Source organism: Geospiza fortis, unplaced genomic scaffold (assembly GCF_000277835.1).
Source record: "Geospiza fortis unplaced genomic scaffold, GeoFor_1.0 scaffold408, whole genome shotgun sequence".
NCBI classification, from domain to species: domain Eukaryota; kingdom Metazoa; phylum Chordata; class Aves; order Passeriformes; family Thraupidae; genus Geospiza; species Geospiza fortis.
In genome coordinates, this window is record NW_005054330.1 from 2,961,092 (window position 1) to 2,982,835 (window position 21,744).

The 21,744-nt window shown below is 42.2% G+C and overlaps 1 protein-coding gene across 17 annotated transcripts in view; it reads left to right on the top strand.

Moving 5' to 3' along the window:
- ARVCF (ARVCF delta catenin family member) overlaps positions 1-21,744 on the top strand; it is a 245,741-nt gene that overhangs the window by 107,726 nt on the left and 116,271 nt on the right. For 2 of the 17 annotated variants that reach the window (XM_031057506.1, XM_031057508.1), the window contains exon 1: positions 8-200. The exons of the other annotated variants lie outside the window; for them this stretch is intronic. In XM_031057506.1, the coding sequence (XP_030913366.1) occupies positions 180-200 (21 nt within the window). In that variant the 5' untranslated portion in view covers positions 8-179. Of the gene's footprint in view, positions 1-7; positions 201-21,744 lie in introns of those variants that run through there. 17 annotated transcript variants of the gene reach the window in all.

The following is a 21,744-nucleotide window of genomic DNA, read 5'->3' on the forward strand; positions in this document are numbered from 1 at the left end:
TGGATGGGCTCAGTCTGTAGGGAGGCTGCGGAGGGTGCCGGTCCGGGTACAAAAGGAGCGAGCTTCGCCGGGGGAGGAGGCTGCGGAGGCTGTCAGAGCAGCAGGCTGGGTCCGTGCAGGGGCTGCGGGCAGCCGGAGGTGTTCGGTGCCGGGGACAGCGGGACCTGCACCTCGCATAAATGCCTGCGGAACTCAAACAGGTTAGTGCGAAACTTGTGTCCTTCCCCTCGGGCTCTGCGGCCGCGTGTGCGGGTCCTGGTGGCGTGGAGAAAGCTGTCAGCGCTGGAAGGGGTTGTTTACTTGTGTTTGCGTTTTTAGCTGAGAACTAAGAGCAAAAGCTGAGCTGCTCTTTCTAGCAGAGCATTCGAGAGAGAATCTGCTTTTGTCTCTGTTGTGTTAACTGGTGAAACACCCAAAAAAGCAAGCTATTGTGTTCTTTGACCTTCTCGTCCTGCTCAATAAATCTAGGGAGCTCTTTGACATGAATAGCTAGAAATAGTGCTTTTAAAAGAGAAAGCTTTGCTATTGTGCTTTTGTTCAATGTTTGCTTTTCCCATACTGTGTTCCCTGGCTTTCTCTTTGATTTTGTTGCTGGACATATCAGAGAAATAACGGTGGTTTTTCACTCTAAATGTTATCTTAAACATAAAGTTCTTTTTGGCTGTCGTCTTAGTAGTTATAATGGACTTACAACTTGGTACAAAAATATTTCAAATATTATTCTTTACTTTCAAGTGTCGTTGGGCATTCCAGGGCAAAGCTGTTGTGGACTAGATTTAAATAAAAAGAGATTGTAGAGACTCCTGTAATTCATAGGTGCTTTTCGTGGGTAACCTTCTTCTTCTACCTTGTAAGCCTCAGGAAACCTGATAAATTCAGGTGGTGGCGGGGTAGAGCTGCTTCTCCAACTAGAATGAGGTTGTGTCTTTTTCTTAATCCTCTTTTTTCTCCTCTGCCTTTGTAGTTTAAAACAGAGTACTGTAGAATAGGATAATGCCACAATAATACATCACTGATAATACATCCCTGAATTTGTTTAGGCTCATTGCACTGGGGCTGTTAGAGTTTCTCTGGCTTGGTTTAATACCCTGTTTCACCCACCCATCTCAGTAACAGAAGGCTGAATCATTTCATGATGCAAATAGGATGCTGATTCCCTTGAGGGGAAAGTAGCCCTTTCAGCTGGGTCCTCCAGTGAGCATTTCTTTGTCTGTAGGATTCCCTGGAATCACAGTCCTGCCTGCTGGAGGTGGCTGAATGCTGGTTTGTTTGGATACTTATTTGTGTGTCATGCTTCCTGTGGGCGTCTTAGGAAGGGATTTGATTTGTCTGTGATGCTGTTCATATTGCCTGACCCAGAGCTACTGTACCTGTCAAATTATGTGCAATGGATTGTTGAGTTTTAGATACATAGATCTAGTTAGCAGCTCCAAGGGATTTTGGTTTTCTCTGGGTTTTTTTAATACATAAAGGAAAAAGCTGGAGGTAAGGAGCAGAATGCTAACAGTAAGAAAAAAAGGTGTATTTCATGTCTTTTGACCCGTGCAGTACAGCTGTGTTCATGTCTTCTGGGTTTTCAGTGTTGATAGGCGGAAAGGCTTGAGTGAGAGTGGAAGGTTGTAGTTAATCACTTCAGGTCATGCTTTTCAGTTAACTTGTAAATTCTTCTTCCATATCAAAACAAAAATATGTCATGGTTTTAATTTTCACACTGTCTGTCACAGCTGAGGATTAGACAGAGATGTGGTATTTTATCTCTTCTGTTGGAGTAATGGTTCTGGATTCATTCTGAGGTCTTTTCACAGAATAACTGTTCAATCTGGTAGCACAGCAGTTTGTTAGAGAATGCTTCGCTTAATGAAAGGTGGTAGTTTTAAGCCATGAGTTATCAGAAAAATTTCCTATGCAGTTACAGGGCCTCTAGAAAGTAATTCTTTAGCTGTAATGATCGCAATTAAGTAAAACTAAACCAAATGAATAAATGACTTTGAGGTAGATTACAAGTCTGTACAATCCATCCAGATAAAGATAGGAGAGATACTGCAATGGACTTCTGCCACATTAACTGAAGGCCTGTTGTGTTGAGATAAGGACAGCTGTGAAATAGTAATTAAAAAGAATGAAGAATAACTTCTAATTGTGCTTTTGCTTGGAATAGTCATGCTTCCTGAAGTTCTGGGCCACAAAAGCAGCATTGTACCTGAGAGCACTGGTAGAGGAACCACATGCTGAAAACCAGAAATGTGGCAATGATGTGGGGGGTGGGTGTCACATTCTTGAGTCCTCCCTTGGCCATGCCCCTTCCTGCTCATGAGGGATGAAGGCTGTTGAAGTTTGTGCTGAGTATCTGCAGTGGCCTTGGAAGTAAGTAAAGAGTTTATGGAACTGAGAAGGATCTTGAAGTCTGGAACTCTTAAAATGTATGTTCATGCAGTATCACATACGGCTTTGATCTGGATCTGAAACCTAAAGTGCTGACTTGCCTCAGGGCCATGAAGTTGTGAAGGGGAAAGGAGTCACTTAAAGTGACTTTTGCCAAAAGTTCTTCAGTTCTCTGTTATTCTTGCTTAGGAAAATACTTTATTAACATTCCAGATTCAGGCACTGACCTCAGTAAAGCTGGCCTTCCTCAGCACTTTGTTCCTGAAGCATTTCACTAGAGGATAATACTGATGTGAGAGAGTATGAAATTGTAGATCTGGCAAGATGAAAAAGCAGTTAGTGCATTAGTGACATCCCTGCTGGGAGTCTGTACCAGAGATGGGAAGCTTGTGGAAGAAATGTTCATGGAGGTGCCGCATGCAATAGAATCATCATTTTCCAAGCAATTGGTCAGGCCATATTAGAAAAACCAAATAAGAAAGGAGTGTGAGGTTTGGCATGGATCTCTGTAGGGATTCACCCATGCGTTCTCACATACGACAGGCCTGAAACAGGTGTAATATGCTTTACTGCCCTGGAGTGAAGAGATGCAGCAGTCTCCAATATTGAGTCCTCCTTGCTCCCCCAAGCATTCCCTTTGGCAGCAGGTGTGACCCCTGTAGCAGGGCTGGGCACAGGGAATGAAAGGGACTCACTATGTACAGGAGCAACTGAATGGCTCTGCCATGGAGGCAGTAATTCTCTACAGGACAGTGGATTTTTGAACTCTCTGGGCAGTTACTGCCCAATTCAGGTGTGGTACATCAGCTCAGATGTGAGAATGTGCCTTTGCCTCTTGTGGGGGAGCTTGCACAGCTGAGTCCTTCAGCATAATGAGGAAGCCTTGGAGCTGCAGGACACCTGTGGGAGATGTAGAAATGGAAGTGTTCTGTTTCTGGACATGCCTCAGTAGGAACTGTGTTCCTTTATAAGAGGGCCTATAATGTCCATTTTGTGTGAGTGCACAGCTTTGTAACAGCAATGGACATACCAAGGAAAGCATTCCAGCAATTGCCCTTCCTGAGGCTGTACTGCTTAACCACCTGTCCCCAAGGTCTGGAGCTGTTGTAAATGAAGCATCAGGCTGGCTGCAAGTTTTGCTTAAGTTAAATGGAAGTTACAAAAATGAAAACATAAAAAGATGTTTTGGTGGTTTTGGTTGGTGTAGTGTGGGTTTTTTTTTAAACAAATTTTAAAAACAAACAAATGTGCACATTCAAGGTCTTTCCAAATGTAGAAATACTGATTAAGGAAGATAAAATGGAGAAAAAGGCATGTTAATCACATTTGAAACTAGATGGAATGGATGTTTATAACAAGGCTGCTCACAAACGTTGAATTGCAAACACTTTTCCCAGGAGTTCATTTCTGTCACTAAATTAAGGTTTGATTCAGTAGCAGTAGGATGAAGGCCACTGGTGAAGTTCTGGCCTTGCATTTGGGTGTTAAAATAATACAAGGCATTTCACAGAATAAAAGTATTTTAGCATATTCTTACTATGTCTTTACCTGTCCCTGCCTCTGTTCCTCAGTTGCTCTAAGTTATTTCCTCTGTGCTACCAAAATTCTGTAGCTGTAATGCAGCGAAACTTCCAAAAAGCTCCTTCTTCAGACTGCACCACTGCTTGTTCTCCTTTGTGGAAGTATTTGTGGATATTGCGGTGTGAGATGGGAGATTCAGCTTTGGGGTTCAGAAAATCCTGTTCTTTGCTGCTGCTGGTTGTTGGTTTCCCAAAGTGTGCAAAAAGGTAATGCACTCATGTTTGAGACCGTTCTGGGGACAGAACCACTGAACTGAGGCAGCTGAAAAACTGAAGCAAACCCTAAAGCTCCATGAGAAGAGTAGTGGCCTCCTGAACCAGGCTGTTTGAGGCCCTTGGAAGGGTTGTGCCTTCCTCCTGGGCCTGAAACAGGGAGGCGAAGTGGCTCTGTGTGAAGTTCTTGGGAGAAGGAAAAGGGCAGGGCATGAACAGGAGTGTGTGGGCAGGCACTCATGTGATGGCCCTGCTGCTGAACCAGGGTGACAAGACAGTGCAAACCTCATGTGCCTTGGCCTGGGAGCTGTGTATACATTTGGTTTGCTCAGATCTTCCCAAGGACAGACTGGAGCAATAACAAGATTGTATTCTTCAGGTGTTTTTAAAATCACTGTTGTTTCAGTAGCATGTGAGAAGTGAAACACAGGATTTTGCTAGTAGGTTTTCTTTGGTTTTGTTTTTCCAGTGGAGGTTTGAAGAGTAAATGGAACCCCTGAAATAAATCCTGAGAGTAGAGAAAGTGTATTTCAAATTCTTGGATAAAAGGAGAGCTGAAACTCAAACACTGATGGTTTTAAATGTCACTGTGTCCTTTGTGTCTTCTGTCTCTCATTAAGTTGCTGCCAGGCTTTGGGACCTTTTTTTAATTTGCCTTTATGCCTTAGAATGAGCAACTGTGACTATACCTGAGAGGAGCCAGATGAGCAACACTTGCTTTCTTAGGGCAGCATCTGCTTTTGTGTCTAAGATTCTTCCACCCACAAATGGGTGGGCAGAATCCTTTCTGTTGTATTAAAGGGTGAAAACTCCATGGACTCAGTGCTCCCTCTATACTGCAGTAATGTGAAAATCCATAACTTCCAGTGGTGTTCTCTGCCTCTTTGATGAGTCAGATCCACGCCTGCTTACAGCCAGAGATTGAAATACCAGAGTTTTCCCTTTTGTCCAATCCCACACATCTATCCTTAGCATCACAACTCCTCAATGTTCAAAAAAGAAAGTGTTTTAACTAAACTTGAAGTATTTTTGAGCTTTGGAATTTCTGCCTCTACAAGCTAAATCACTTGGTGCAGTTCTGAACTTTTATTTTCAGTAAAACTTTCTCAGCAAGACTATTGTAATGTTCAGAGAGATATTCCTGAAAGTCTGTAATGAAACCAGAGTCAGGGGTATATTTTTGTACTGTAGAGACTCTATTTTTGTGTGTGTTTATATATATTTGTGTGGGTATAAAAATACATCCATGGAGATGAGAAGATGATTCAATTTAAGTAGCATTACTCTGGTTGTGTGTAGTGTAAGACTGATCAGAAGAATGATCTGGAATGTTCAGAAGTCCTTTCAGAGTGCAAGCTTGGAATTGATTAAGGAGCTTATGAAAGAGATGCAGCACAATTTGTTTATGGATGGCAGAGCCCCGAGATATAAACAGGTCCTGTGTGTGACCAGGATTATTCTGCTGTTTGAATTGTAAACTTCTGGAAATTATTTTAGTAAGTTTTGCATATGAAGATATTTGCATCCCTCTCTTTTGATATGATTCTCGGGTGAATTTGCTGTTAAGGGCATAAAGACCCTTTTGGCTCCTGGGCATGGCACTGAGTGGGCCTTGGCTGGTTGGGTGCGTGATTCTTCAACAAAGACACAAATCAATGTCTGTACCAGAGTTATGCAGAGATGAGAGCTCCATATTTGAATAAGATAAAGCCACTTGTTTAAGGAGTTGAATATAGGCCTTTGCAAGTACGTTAATTCCAAGTAGCTGTGGAGAAAGGATTGATAAAGAAACTGGAATGAAAGATTATGTATGGGGCTTCACACAGTACTGCATTGCAGTAATGTGAAACATTTGTTTTGAATGGACAAAATTACTTATTTACAGAGCAAATTATGTGGATGGCTAGATTTCTCCATCAGCACCTTCCTGCATCCTTCTTAATCACTGATAAACCAGACTAATTCTTTATAGTGAAATGGTATCTGGAAGTTCTTTCATGGCACCACTGTCTCTTGTATTGGCATAAACTCTGTTGAGCAACTGCTCTGGTTCTGCCTCAGGTCAAGTTGATGTTCTCCCATGGGCATCCTTTACTCTCAGGCACCTTGTTGGTGTAACCTTCTTGCCTTACTGTGCCATCCAGAATGGCCATTCCTAAGTCCTGGAAAGGAAGGAATTGGAGGTGTGTGTAGTGCCTTGGTTTACACGTGCCTTGGAGCTCCCAGTGCTGTGATCAGGGCTTTGCATCCTTTGTGTGCTGCTCCAATGACCCTACTGGCTGATTTGCAAGCAGGAGGGAAGCAAAGTTCTGGTTTCCTCCCCAGGAAGGGGGACAGGGGCAGGGGTGCCTCCTGATGCTTGTGGTTGGGTGAAGTTAACCACGCTGTTTTCTGGATGAGATTTCAGTGAATCTTCGGAAAGCCTGTCCTTGCCTTCTAGTGCTGCCAGGCAAGTCAGAAGATATTTTTAAAATATTTGGCAGCTTTCTGAAGTATGCTGGTTGTGGTGTTAATTCACTTCTGCAGGGTGATTGTGTCCCAGCACTGAGTGTCAGAACCTGATGCAGCAGCTCCTGTCTCTGTTTTTCAGTAATATTTTTTTTTCACCTGTGTGCTTTAATAATCTTATTATACTTTCCAGTTCTTCATTCTCCTCTCAGACCAACAGGAGTGGTCTGTATTTCTGACTATAGTGTGTTTACAAGAGTTTTTAAAAAATGTATTCCTCTCATTAGCATATGTAAATGTGAGTGAGTACATGTGAGCTAGATGAGGAACACCTCACATTTGTCCTTAGCAATTTCATCTCATCTGGGTAATTCTTTTGACCAAGACATGTTATTTTATTACCTGAGGTTAGAATGCATCTTGGTCATGGTGACACATTTATCTTATATTTTATGATGCAGTCTTATCACATTTCATTTCTTTTTTCTTTCCTATTGAGCTTTTCATCTGTCAGTGACAGCCATGACACCAGTTAGTGGCACAGTAGTACCAGGGCTATGTATTAGTGCACACTATTGGCAATTTTTAAGGGTAGTACTTTGCTTCTAAGGTACAATATTCATTTTAGGAGGTTGTTTCTGGAGGGGAGAGCCATTTGTAATTACATCAAAACCAGCAGCCATCAGTCATTTTAGATGTAGGAGATGGGAAAAGAAGACTTATTTGGATAATGCTCAGGAAATATGAAGCAAACAGAAAGTGACACTGCACCCACCCTTCTTGCACTGCAAGGAGTGCAAAGAAGCACTAATTAATTTTTTATGTACTGGCGATGGACGTCCATATTTACAGTTGCAGCTTTTATATTTTAACATACAGAAATTAGTATCTTCATCAGCTGTATGACAAAGCAAAGGGAGAGGGAGAACACTGTTCACTTCATTGCTGAAAAAGTTGTGACCCTTCTTAATATGTTGGATCAGAAAATGTGTTTTTCCCTGCCATGTCTTCAAGGGCCAACTCTTCAGAGAAAACTGCTGCTATATAGGTAACCAGGATTGAGGGACAGTCTTTCAAACCTTTAAGCTAGTATGCACCAGCTGCAGATATGACTGAAGATCAATTAAAAGGTGCTGTGTCTATCTGCTGAATAATTTGGAAAACCTGACTGCTGGTTTTGATGTGTAAATAGGAACCGAAGCATCTGCCTGCCATTTCTCTAAATCTAGTGTGGCACACTGTTAATCCAGTAAGTTTTTCTTCTTCTTGGTCTTTGAGACTCCAGTCAAAATCATCTTTGTTTCATTTACATGGGATCAGTTTTATTTTTCTTTTTCCCACAAAGCTGACGCTTTAAAATTGCAGCTTAACAGTGCCAGCGCAAACTTTACAGCACTCAGATAAAATTCAATTTTCTTCCTTTGCTGCCTCCACCAAGAGGCATAGCAGATAATGTGTAACACCCATGCCTAGCTTGGCTGAATTCCAGAGCCCTTCCAGAAAAAGAGACACTGGGAAAATCAGCATCTGCCATGTAAATCGAGATAGTAAAGGAAGAGTCATGTCCACGGCAGCTGAAGTGCTGTGTATGCTTGCATAAAGACACTGCAAATGTGTGGGTGGATTTCATGAATTGTTGCTCTTTGGGTTTTTTTGTTCAGAGAAACTTGGCTGAGGTACATTATGTGGATACTGTTTTGGCAACTGAAATTGCAAAAATATTTACGAAGTCTGTTGGGTTCTTCCCCCATGTTCTTATCCCTCCTTCCTGTATTTAAAATTCCCTTAAATGTTTTGTTTTAGTCTTCTAAAAATTCATGGTTTTCCTTTAAAGGGACAAGGGAAATTAGTTTTCTTCTGATTGTAAATTACAGATAAACATTTTTGAAAAATGCCTTTGAAGTTTAAGTTAATGTTGTGTTGAAACACAAAACTTAAACTAATTTTTTTCTAATATTTCCTGTGGATTTTTGAATTGCAAAAATTTGTTTAAGGTACTTCCCTCTTAAAATGCAGCTCCCATGTTCTCTTGAGGTAAAATGTCGAGGTGGCTTTGTTGAGCATTTCATGAGATACCCTAAATAGATGCCCTCTGTGTGGGGTTGTGCTGTGTTGTATTTCCCATAGCAGAGGTGGGAGTGCAGCCCTGGCTGCCCAGAGGATTCCGTGGGCTCCTGGTCCCATCCCAGCTGAGCAGGGGCTGCTCACCCCGCTGGGAGGCAGCTCTGGGACACGGTGTGGGGCAGGTAGTGTGAGGTGATGAGGGCTGACTTCTCCATTGGACAAATGAAACTCAAATATTGGCCCTGGCAGCTCTTGAGGTCCAGTTTCGCAGAATTGTTGCCTGGTTGAGCGGTGCTGTTCAGCCTGGGGTTACACTTCTGCTTCTCAGTTTATCTTGTTCCTGAATTTCTCAACTCGATTCCGATAGTGCCCAAAGCTATTTAGCGCTGGTGTTCTGCAGCACTGGTGTCTCATTAACTCTGGAGAAGCATAGTCCAGATTTTGGCTACAGGTAGGTCCAAGACTCTATAAAATTATGTCTTTGGATTTAGCTGAGAATTGAAGGAAGAGTGTCATGAACACATCAATTCGATTGGAAATGAAAGAGTTAAGAATGGAAATCTGATTGCACAGCTGAAATCTCAATAGGAACTTGTGGTCTCTTGAGAGAAAATGCCATTCAGCACCGTTGCACAGAGTTATTTCATTCTTAATTTTAATTGACATGTCCCAGAATGCAGCCTTCTCTGACGAATCCGGGCTGCGCTGAGGCGTTGTGAGGCTCGCTCTCTGTGTGGGCGATTGCTGTGTTTCAAATTCAGGTCAGCGTTAATTTCCCTTTGATACCAGCATCCTTTCTGCCTACCTTAGTCATTCAATAGGTTGATGAAATTCCAATGAATCTTCCCCCAAGTAAGATGTTGATGACCTCCTGGGATTTCAGTGTAATAATCTTGCTCTGCTCTTTTTATCTTTTGTGACTGTTTTAGCCCCTTGCCTCGTTGACAGGGGTGTCCTGTGCAACTTCAGTAACAGGAAAGAAATTATTTTATTGTTGTAAAAACTGGATGCATAGGTGTTTCAACTTTACTGGGGGGAAGGGAGGCCCTCAAGCAAAAGTTTGTTCTGGTGTAAGATCAATTTTTCATAAGTCTTCTGGGTTTAATTCAGATGCAGTTAGTTATAAACCCAGCAAGAGTGGGGGAACCATGCAGCTCCATCATGTAGTAGTTGTGAGGAGTAGAGATAACTGCCCTAAGTGTTTATTTAAATTTTATATCTCCAGTATTGATTGCATTTTTTAAATAAGATGTATAATTGACCAGTATTGGGATTATCCCAGAATTTACAGAACTTTCTTACAGCTTTGTATCCAATAGGCAGCAGTTTAAAGAAAAAAATTTGCAAAGAGCCTAAATGCACACAGTAGCCATAAATGCAGTGGAAAACTTGTGCTACAGAACATAACCTTGTGAGTTAATTTGTTCTTAACCTGTGGATGTGCACATGAGAACAACTGCTGGTACACCTGGAACACTGAAGGTTTCATTGGGGTGTAGACTTGACTACCACTCCGTTTTATGGATCAATGTCAGTGTTAGGTCTAAATGCCTTAAAAATGTAAATTTCCAGAGTATAATTTGTTTCTAGTTACATTGTATGTATTGTCATTCATCTTCTTTGTCTTCTCAGCTTTTTAAGCTGGTAACAGTGTTTTGCTGGCACACAATGTGTAGTAGCTGTGTAAAGAGAGTCTTCATTATCTTCTGGAATTTTGCATAACATCAGTTCCTTCATGGAAACCATGCAGTGTTTGGTCGTGGTCATGGTGATGATCAAACTTACTGCATCTGTAAAAGAATGTTTGTTTACAAAGGGTCACTCTCAGCTTAAAGACATTAATTAAAGTCTTCTCAAGGGTTTGGATTTGAACCCACTGTTCACCTTTGCCAGAAAAATTGATCAGTGGTAATAAAGGTAGACTAAGAAGGACAAAGGGCATGATATGATACCTTCTTAATTGTTTATATTTTCCTCTGAGCATAAACAGGATCTGCTGTGTTTTAACTTAGGAAATGGTTTTGTATTTTTACTACTTCCCAAGGTTGAAGTCAGCTGTTGTGAGTTACCTTCCTAGAAAACCTGAGCCTTGCTCCTGTGTAGAATTCCTCACTTGACACAAATAAACAGGAGCCAGTTGTCTGGCTGTTTGTGGTAAGATTTGAATGCCCCAAAATAAAAGGAGACAGAGCTGAATTGAGGGGTGGGTCAGCTGTGGTGTCCAGACAGTGCAGTGCTCCAGGTGATGCTGGAACTGAGAGTGCAGTTCATGGCCCATCTCCAGGCTGACATGAATTTCATGAACCCATCATAGCTACAGCCTATAACTTCCATCACACTTTTCCCCCAAATTTTGGCCTGTGACACCATACCTGGAATATTTCCGGGATGCAAGCCTTCTCCTCCTCTCTGGTTGGTAAGCAAGTGAATTTTACAGCTGGTGTGCTGTGTAAGGTCCTGTAAAACTTGCTTTTTCCTGATGTCAGTCTGTTTATTGTAAAGCAAGGCATGTAAATAATTATCATCTCTGATTGGGTGTTTCTTAGGAGAAATTATCACTGCTGGCTTAATTTTCCTGGAGTTTCTCTGGTCTGGTGTTTGGAGCAGGAAGGGAGCCTACCCAGGCTTTATCCATGAGTGGTTTCAAGATTAGGTGCTGTGCTCAGATGGAGTATGTGATTCAGAAGAGAAATTTAGTCCTGTTACCTGGTCTCCTTCTGGTATGCTAATTTTTGAAAAAAACTTGTTTTTTGAGCAAGTGAGTTAAAAATACTGTAATTTAATGTGCTTATACTCTTGTAGAACTGCCTGCCTGCCATAGCTGGGGTGGGGGCTTTATTAATAATTAAACCATAGATTTGCTTGGGTTTGACCAGCCTCAGCACAGAAACAGCTTGCTGAAGTTGCTGACTGGAGGTAAGTATGAGAGCTTTGTTCTCTTGTGTTGTTTCCTCAAAAACCTAAAGATTCCAGAACCTCTTGGTGTGTTCATGTGTCTGTTCCTAAGCTAGAATGTGCATAATATTACAAATATACTTTACAGGGACTCTACCATGCAGATCTGGAATGTGTCCCTGTAAATACTGCTTGTTTTTTCTTTCTTACACTTCTTTTTCTTCCCTGCCCACAAATACCCATATAGTAGAGGTTTGGAGGAAAAACCCCAAAGCCCCACATTGTTTATGTGCACAGCCTATTGTTCAATCAAAGTGCGTATTATCAATGGTCACATGCTTTGCTTAAATATTTTATGAGATCATTGCACTTTATGCTAACCCTGCCTTCTTTCTATTGTCTGATTGTGCATTTCCACTTAGACCTAGTTACTAATTTAGACAGGCTTAAAATCTGTAAGCTTCTAGCAGATATTTGATTTCAGAAATGCTTTGTTCTAAAAGTTCCCCTTTGTTGTGCTCAAATGACAGAGCTTTGAGTAGTGAGGGTTTTTTTCCTTCTTGTCTTCTGATTGTACAATGCTGAAGTAATCTCTTATCTGCAAAGATCTCCTGCCCCCTCATGCCTCCAGCATGAGACAAAAGGCACACAGGTGCACATCAGAGGATTGGATTAAATATGAGGGCAGGTTTCAGGTGCAGGCTCAAGGAATCCTGTCCCAGCTGGGTGAGGAGTGTCCTGTGGCAGGGGGGGTCTCTGCACAGGCACCTCTGTGTCCCCCAGCGAGGCAGGGCTCTGTGCAGGGGAGCTCTGTGCCCTCCTCTGAGGTAAAGTGCCTCTCTTGCTTTGTTCCTTGGCTTTTGGAACACTGGCCCTTCTAGGATAAGGCCACAGGGTAGAAGAATAGAGAAATGCTGAAAAGAAAATAATAGGAGCTGTTGGAAGTAACCTTCTCCTGGCTCTGGGTGGAGAAAGGTCTGTGTGGTTTGTGCCTGCTGGGAGTGCAGCAGTGTGCATTGCTCTGCCCTGGTGGTGCTTTGCTCTGGTACCAGCAAGGCAGTGCTTGATCTCTGCTTCCCACTTCTCTCCCTGAGTCTCCAATCAGATATTAGAGAAGTTTACAGGAGTTCTGTCTCTAAATTTGACAGAAATAGGTCTGGACTGTCTGCAGCTTTAGTAGACATTAAGGCTCCTGAGCTGGGCTCCACAGTGGCTGATGTTGTGAGCTATTACGATGACCCCTGGTTTTTGGGGGAGGGATGAGTTTCATTCTTACTTGGGCCGGAACTACTTGTTGTTATACTGGGGTCATTTACCCTGAGGGCAAGTGAAAGCAGCTTGTTACTTGGGTTCAGGCTCCAGAGTTTACTGTCTGGTGACATCAGTTTCTGCCTTCTCCCCATCCTGGCAGATTTAGTGGAATGGACTTCTTACTCTTTGCTTAGAAAGTTCTTTTAGGGTCATTATTTCTGAAGGTGATTAAATTTACAGGAAACACATTCAGCTTCTTGCAGTGTGTGCGTCAAGAAAATTTGAGTACATAATTAAACTGAGGAACTGGAAATTAATTGGGAGGGAAATTGTTGCTTTAAAGATCTGCTAAATAATTACCATTTTTCTATTTTTAACTGGCTGTTGAAGTAACATAAGATGTAAAGAAGATAAATCTCTATAGCCCAGTACTCCTCATTTTGGAGGGACAATACACTAATTCAAATAGCTAAATATTTCTTTCTTTAGCTCGCTGAATTTTCTAAGTGCAGAAAGATCTCAGCTGTCAGAAAGGTTTGGGAGCTACTCAATGCCTCACTTGTAATATACTTTTTGAAAATTTGAGCTTCCCTAAAAGTTTTCCAGAACTACAAAGCGTCCACATGCATATGTAAACACTTCATAGCAGGGAGACTGGAGGCTCTGCTGTTCCTTGCATTCTGTGATATCCACAAGGCCTTCTAGGTGCCTTAAATGCTGCAGACTGTCAGATTAGATCCAAGCTCTGGGTTATCTTTGGGGTTTCTTGCTTTAGGGGATAGTGAGTTGCTACCAAACAGGAACAGGAGGCTGTTAAATGGAGAGTGTTGATGGCACAGCAAGTTATGTTTGCTGGTGCTGAGTTGAACTTTCAGCCATCTGGTGATGATGGTGGCACTCTTGAAGTCAGCCTTATTGAAGTTTAATTGAAATGTGATGAATGAAGATTGTGTGCAATGTATCAGTTGCATTTTTGTGGCTGGCAATAGCAAGGATCAATTTAGTGAGAAGCACATTAGAGCATACTATGGCTGCTGATTTAGCATCTGAGTGAGGACCATTTGTCTCATGAAGTGGCTGTGAATGTCAGCATATAATAATGTGGGGAGATGTGTCAGTACCATGGAGACAGTCTGTCAGAGATAACATGGAATTAATTCCAGACAACAATGATGGAAAGGTTAAACAAGCACAGAGTATGACAGAAAGCAGATACCTGTTAGAGTATTAGGAATATATTGCCGGTATAAAGAACATGCATGAGAGCATGCCTCTCTCTTACCCCTGGTGGGGACCATGTGATTAAAGGTGCCTGATTTAAGGGCATTGATTTGCCAGACAGGAACCTGTTCTTTAAATAAGTCAGGTCACATCGGCAGAGAGTGGAGAGGTTTTACAATGATGACTGATGAAGAGCTGGATTTTAAAGAGGTTTTTAAAAGGGAGATTGTGAAGGGTATGTTTGTATGCTTTGACTTGTTGAAGTGATCCCTTTAGCAGCATCATGGGAGGCTGAAGGTGAGCAGAGACAGCTTCGCCATCCAATCCAGCTGGGCAGTGGGAAGATGAGACAGACTGGGCAGGCTTTAGCGCATCTCCTAGAGATAACTTTGAACTTTTACTCCTTCCCTTAAAGGAATGAATTCTGGAGGGATTGTCAACACTTTGTTGCTGAGCTAAAGGCAAGCAGGTCACAGTTCCTGGATACTGCTCCCTGTGCTGAGGAAACCAGGGGATGTAACTTCAGGGTTATCTGAGGAGAATATTGGTGCTTCTGGCATTTTGAGGGGTGTAGCTTTCAGCCCATGCCTGAAAATACAGCAAGATGCTTTAAACTGTGTGGAACAGATATTTCTTATTTTATTTTGTATCACTTAAGATTATGGCCTAATAATTATTTGGACAGGTGTGTTTTGGATGGGGTAGATATCTGGAAGACAAACTCTTCCAAAGTTCCAGACTAATTTTTATATCTGTTTGCCTGTCTGATGAGCCACAGTCTTCTGTGCCACAGTTAGAAAGCAGTGCTGAGTGAAGTCTGTTTATTTAGCCCCAAGTAAAGCTGATCATTACTATGCATGAATTTATGGCCACTTCAGATTTGAATGTGGGGGAGGCAATTCAGAAAGGCTTTGAGGTTTGTTTTTCCCTGCTGGCTTGCTTTAGGTGGGGATTGTCTGGAGAGGAACTGGAATGCAGAGTTATAATTTCAAAAACAGCAGGATATATTTTGGAGCAAGAGAATCACCAAGTGGCTGAGGTTGGAAGGGACCTCTGGAGCTCATCTGGTCCAGCCCCCTGCTCAGGAAGGGCCACTTGCAGGTGGCTTTTGGATGTCTCGAAGGACCAACACTCTGCAGCCACCCAGGGCAATCTCTGCCAGTGCTCAGTCAACTTCACAGTGTCTGTTGTTGAGACAGAACCTTCTGTGTTTGAGTTTGTGCCTCTTGTCCTTACTGTGGACACTACTGACTCCATCCTCCCTGCACCATTCCATCAGGTATTTATTTACACTGATAAGATCCCACTGATAAGATGATTTTTCTCCTTCCAGGCTGGCTTATCTCCTGATAAATATTTTTAGACAAGCATGCCAAGATGCTGAAAAATTGAAGGGATGGCCCACTGAGAAACAAGTAAATTAAAACATCGTAAGGTTCTATGCTCTGGTGATGCTGGTGAAACCAGTCAGCAGGTTTAATAGGGTGGAAGTTGATTTCATGCCACAAAGAGGAACCAGAATACTGACTTTGGTGGTATTTTGTTTGTTTCCAGAACTCCTCTGTTCAAGCGATCAGCTCAAAAAAGAAAGGTTGTAAGGCATATCTGCTTTAGCTTCTGGCACATGATATAGTTCAATGCTGTCTGTTGTCTTTTCAAGTAAGCTACTTATGGCTTCCACTTGAATGTTGCTTGTTACAGAAAATCTCATGTAAATAAATTGGTTTTGAATTTAGTAACAGGAGGTAAATGGAATGGGCCCTTTCTGCTGTAGTGGGTGCACAGTCTGTGCTAACTCCATTGCTAATATGTAGGAGTTGACTTCTTTCCTTTTGCCGGCTTCTTCCGAAGTTCAGCTTGGTGCTCTTCCCTAAGCAGGCATTTTGTGTGAGCCACATGACCTGTGAGTCAGAGCAGTGATGTGCAGAGCTCTGGAGGGAAGGCTGAGTGTCCTTTTGTACCGTTATTTTGCCATACATGGTCTACACGTTGCTTGCAAATTCTGTGTGGTTGTGACCCCCCTCTTCCAAGTGGCCTATTTCTGCATTTTTCATGCTGTGGATTTCATTGAGGAAGAGGCTTCAGTTAATGGCAGCGTCTCCTTCAGTAGCTCTTGACTGTGGGAGTTGAAGACAGGAGGCAGTTGTACCAGAAGGACAACAGTTAAGTTTCTAGGATTGACATTTATCTAAATAAAGATAGTTGCAGTGCTAGGAGAGCCCTGGAGACAGGTTTTAAGAGCTTTTGTGAGTAACAGAACTAAATTGATTGAACTATGCCTAGAAAAACTTGACTGTTTTTGTTAGGAAAGTGATACATGTATTTTAAACTTTTAGAAACTTCCCAAATCGACTGTTGCCAGTCACAGGGTGCAGTGCTGGAGGGGCAGCTTTGCAGAGGGAGTTGTTGGTCAGTAGTTGGAGGACTAACACTTGGTTGATCAGTGCAGTTGAGCACATGCCAGCTTTTAATTGGGGTATCTGGATCCTGCTGATGTTTCCAGAGGCATTTGGAATGACAGCAGACCAGTGAGCCAGGTGCAGGAAGATCATTGCTGAGGAAATACACCCTGTTAAATTTCCTGATTTTAAGGGAATGGACAAGTTATTTTTGTCATCCTTTAAATGTGACAGGTGCTATTCAAGTGGAGAAAGGTTAAGACTTTTTTTCCCCTGATCTTTCCTGGAATTAATGTGAGATTTCTATTCCTGTAGGTTTGGAGAATTCCAATTCCACATTTCTTACCTGCCATCATGTACTGTGGTGGTGATGCAGCAGTGAGGCACCTTAACTGCACCATGGCTTTTGGAATGTGGTTATTGGCATTGTTACTGCCTGGATTAATGGCTTTGTTTTTCTTTTCTTGTGCTTGGAAGGTCTACAGAGAACAGTTAGAACCTCCTGTGCCACAAGGCTCCCTGGGTTTGCTTATTTTTCTACACAAAAAAAATCTAAAAAAGGATCCTAGACTGTTTGCTTTGTCCTCCCTCTCTCCACCTTCTATCTTGTATGCCTTGTTTTTATTAAACATCAAAAATTAGTCAAAAAAGCCTTTTATTAAGGGCTTTTTGACATTCTTAAGGGTAAAGCTCTTCTTGCTGCTGAGAATTAGGGCAAGCTTTGGGGGCCCATCATCAGGCTGAAGAAGGCTTCCATAGTGGCTCTTGCCCTGGGGAACCCTACTCCAGTGTGTTTTTTACTGAAAAGTCTGTCAGCTTGGCTGTGGGGAACTAATGTATCATTCTGTGCTGTTGACCACCTCTGTGAGAATATCAGTGAACAGCTATTCTCTGAAGTTTCAGATAAGTCAACCAAAAATTATTCTTTCCAGTGGATGATGTGATGTTCAAGACTTTTGTGTACAAAATCTGAAATTATGAAGTACTAAGTCAGATGATTTGAATCCAGATTTCTCAGATAACAACATAAATAGGGAAGGCATGTTGGGACACCCCATCATGTGTTGCCCCATGCAGGGATCTAGACCCTGGAGAGTTGTCCGCTGTTCACTGCCCTTTGTGTTACTGCTGAAGGCTCGGGGTATTTGCCTCTGCTGGTATCACTTCAGCTGGGCATGTTCCTCACCGAGCAGAGAGGAAAAGGAGCTGTAGGAGGTTTTTTCTTTCTTTCTTTCTGATGACTACTTTCGTTCCTCCCCTGTGTGGGCAGGCAAGTGGACAGTCCTTGGGCAGGTTAAATGTGTCTGAACATTTTGACAAAGTAAATAATGTGCGCCCTGTGTGGGCTGAGATGAGAGCAGGCACCGTGCCAGGAGCACCTGTGGCTGCAGGGCTAAGATTGGACCTTTTGCTGTGTCTGTGCTGCCAGCAGCAGTGAGGAGTCCAGATGCTGATCCCTGTGGGTTCAGTAGGTGGTAAGAGACATGGCAAGTAAGGCATCTGTAGTCAGCACTGCCCACAAAGTACAGCCAGTAGGAGTTTTTGCGTGTACATGGCTCATCTGACCTGTTTCTGCTGGATAGTAAAAAAACAAACAGGAGGAATTTGTAGATAAATGTGTGATGTTCTGTTTAAAGCAGTTTGTTGGAGACAGTGTTGGGTTACTGTCCTGACTTCTGGTTGTGTTTCCAGTTTGAAAGCTCTCATTTGAATACCATGGTACCTCTGTCCTTTCCATGTTTCTAGTTGATTTGGTAGTATGTGTATGTCAGAGTGCCCACAGACATGGATGTTTGTACAGTCAGGTGTAGCCTGGAGTCCTTGGTTACCTGCGAGGTTGAGCTGGCAGAACTGTGCCTGCTGTAGAAACTGCAGGTGCTCAGGTTCACCCTGCCAGCACATCCTGACAGTTCTGCTTTGATTGTCAGGGAGCTCTCACAGGCAGCTTGCTCTGTTCCCAGGCTGATGTGAGGCACATTCTCCCCAGAGCACTGCCCTCGGTGCTCTTCCTCTCATGGCTGTTGGGAGAAAATGTGACTGCCTGTGACTTACTGAGAGGATTGGTCTGTAGAGATGGTTTGGACATGAGGTTGTTCATCCTGAACATCTTGCCCTGGTGCTCTTTGTCACTAAAAACCCACTGGCAGCCCCTTGTTTGCTGGTGCTGTATCATTTGATTAATGCAAGACATCTTTGTGGGTCCTGTCTCAAGTTTTCTGAGGAAATCGGAGTTATTGAATAGAAACTCTATAAATCTTCCTGAGTTGCATTGAACTTACTGATGGATGCATCTCAAGCTTGCATTGCTCTTCATAATGTACATAGCATTCCAAAAAGTGAAGATAAAAAGAATTTATGCAAGTTCAACAGCATTTGGTGTCTGAACTGCTCACTGTCAAATTTGTACCATGTCCTATCAATTTTCCTGCTCAGTAGTGCCGTGAGAATGGCCACACTGAGAAGGGAGTCATTACTTACCTGAAAATCTCTTCTGAAAGTTGATTTGTAACTTTCAAAAAAAGTTGGTCTTAAAGAGGGGGAGGGAAGGAGAGAGAAATACCAAATGCTATCAGCTGGTTGCAAACAGGAGGCCTTATTTACTTTAGATAAGCCCCTTTTCTGTCTATTGCATAATTTCTGTCATAATCTTGTTTGTTTATTTAAAAAAAAAAAAAACAAAACCACAAAGCAAACACAAAACAAAAACTAAAATGAAGTGGCTTTACTGAGTAGTTTTCTCCCAGGGATGATAGTCTAGATTACTTCGAAGATTTGCCCTCAATATTGAGTTTAGGATCTGTATAGTAAATTTTATTGATTGTTTGAAATGGAGTTGGGTGCTGCTCTCTGGGTAGAGCGTGTCAGCTTTATACCAGTTGTAATGCTCTTGGCTGGGGCTGAATGGAAGTTACTCGAGTGAGAATTTCCCTGTGACACTAGAGGCTGAAAATTGGCATTGTGCAATATGCCTGGTTACAATGAAGCAGCTTTACTGGAATACAACAAAAGGACTGTTGTTCTTAGTTTAAAAAAATAGGCAGATTTGATTGTTTTACATAGGTGATTCAGAAGCTCAAACTTCCTTTTTTACAAAAAGCTATTAAAGTATCCTTTTGAAATTACTGCAGTGAGTAATTCTTACCCTGCATTCACAGTTATCCCAATGAGTATGCACCAACTAAACCCACATATTTAAAATTCCTGCATCAGTGCCATTGCTACAGTAATGAGAACCTGGACTTGCTGGATTGGACAGACTTCATCTGTACAAAAGATAAATGGCAACCAAAGAAGAAGCTGGGGAGAATTTTTAGTAAGACACAGGAAGAAATATTAAGAGATCACTGGAAAAGGATCTTGCCTGTTCTGTAGGAGTTAGTAAGGTACCCAGGACAATGCAGCAGTTGGGATGGAGTGTTTTGGTTCAAGACAACATTTGAAAGAAATGGGAATTCTTCAGGGAGGATAAATCCAGTGAGTATATCCTGTTAGTTCTCCCACTCACCTGCGGGTGAAGAGAGAGAATTAATTCAATATTCAGTACTGATACTTGGCCCACAAAACTGGTAAGGTTGGCAGATGTATAGGGCCCAGGTCTGGGCCCCTGGTTATTTGCTCTGACTATTGTTTTGCTGACTTCTACCATTTTTACATTTCTGAAGTTCTTACCAGCTGTCAATGCTGTATTCTGGTTTTAGTCTTTGTTTTTGAGCATCAGTTGGCATGTGGAGTCCTCTGATTTACTCAGGTCAGAATGCTCTGGTTGTGTCTTTACAGATTATGTGCCTGTAAATTTCTTATAATGTTTTAAAAAGCCATAAATAATTCATTTTATTTTAAAATATACATATGTGATTTGCAAGTGTTTGGGAGCAGTAGCAAAATACGTCATGTGAGTAAATTATCTATGGGTTTGGGGGTTTTAAAATTTTTTTTAGAGTAGTAAAGAACTTTGTCTGCTTTTGACTTCAGTGATTTGCTGTCAGGCCCTTTGCTTTTTTTTATTATATTAATTTCTTTTATGTATTTCCTGATTTGATTTTTTCTTGGCTGATGGATCCCTGTGTTTTCCTGCATCCAGCTCCAATTACTGAGCAAGCACAAATGATAGCAGGATTCCCTGCTGTCAACAGGCTTTCTTCTAGCAAGCTGACCTTCTCTGCAGCAAATATCTCTTCTTTGCTGAATCATAAATAGTTTTGCAAGATCTCATCTGCTACTTCATGACCAGTCACTTCTGCTACTGCTGAAATCTGAAAAACATCTGAAAACTAACCTCTGTTCACATGACCATCACACAGTGTTTTCATTAATTAAATGCCACTATGAAGTTAAGTCCTAGAGCTGGTGATCCGTGAGAAATGGTGTGTTCAGAGGAATGTTGCTTTGTTAGCCTGATGGTTTGGTATTTGCCTCACTGAGATGTTGGCTTCATTCTTGTTCTCCTTGTCCAGTTCAAGTTGCTCTGCTTTGGGCTAGCAAAAAAAAAGTACTGTAGTTATTAAACTCTGCAAGATTGTCTGAAAACTGCTTTTCTCTCAACTGGATTGCAGGAGACATTCTTCTGACAGTTCTGTTAGGGATGGGAAAGTTCAGAGGGTAAAGCATGTGTTTGTTTCCAAAGCCATGGTGGGTGTCACTGAGGCTGGAGCCTTGAATCCTGCTTGTGGGAGCAGAAGGGGCATCAGCCTTGAACTGGTATGGGAACAAGGCTGCAGCTGAGCTGCACATCTCCACTTCTCCATGTGCTACAAGTTTCCTTAGCCAGGAGACCTGCAGACGTGCTTGACTTCCTCTCTGCTTCTGAGACTTCTCTAAATGAATAGGACCCACTTCTGTTAAATTCTTTAACTTTTAAATATGTTTTTATTCCCCCTTGCCTCTTGTCTTCCTTCCCCAGAGGTAGCCCAAGTGTTTTAGTAACAACATAGTCAACTGGAGCTCATTGAATAATTCAACTGTTGCCTGAAGTGATAGGAAAAAGAGGACGACCCATTTAATAAATCAACCAGAGCTAAAAGCTCTGTGGTTTGTAAAAATGTTCATCTGCCCTCCCTTTGAACTACCCGAATTTCTCTTCTGCAGGGTGGGGTTTTTTTTCCCTCTCAGTTGGATGTTCCCTGCTCTGGAAGGGAGCCTGATCTACCTGCAGGTTATCCTTGCAAGTTGATTCTGTTAAGCAGCTCTTTTCCAGAGAGTACCAGGGGTTTCCTTCAGAGGCATGAGATGCTGTGAACCATTCAGGCCATCCCCACAGTGTTCCTTGGATAACTTCCTCTCTCATGGCTGCT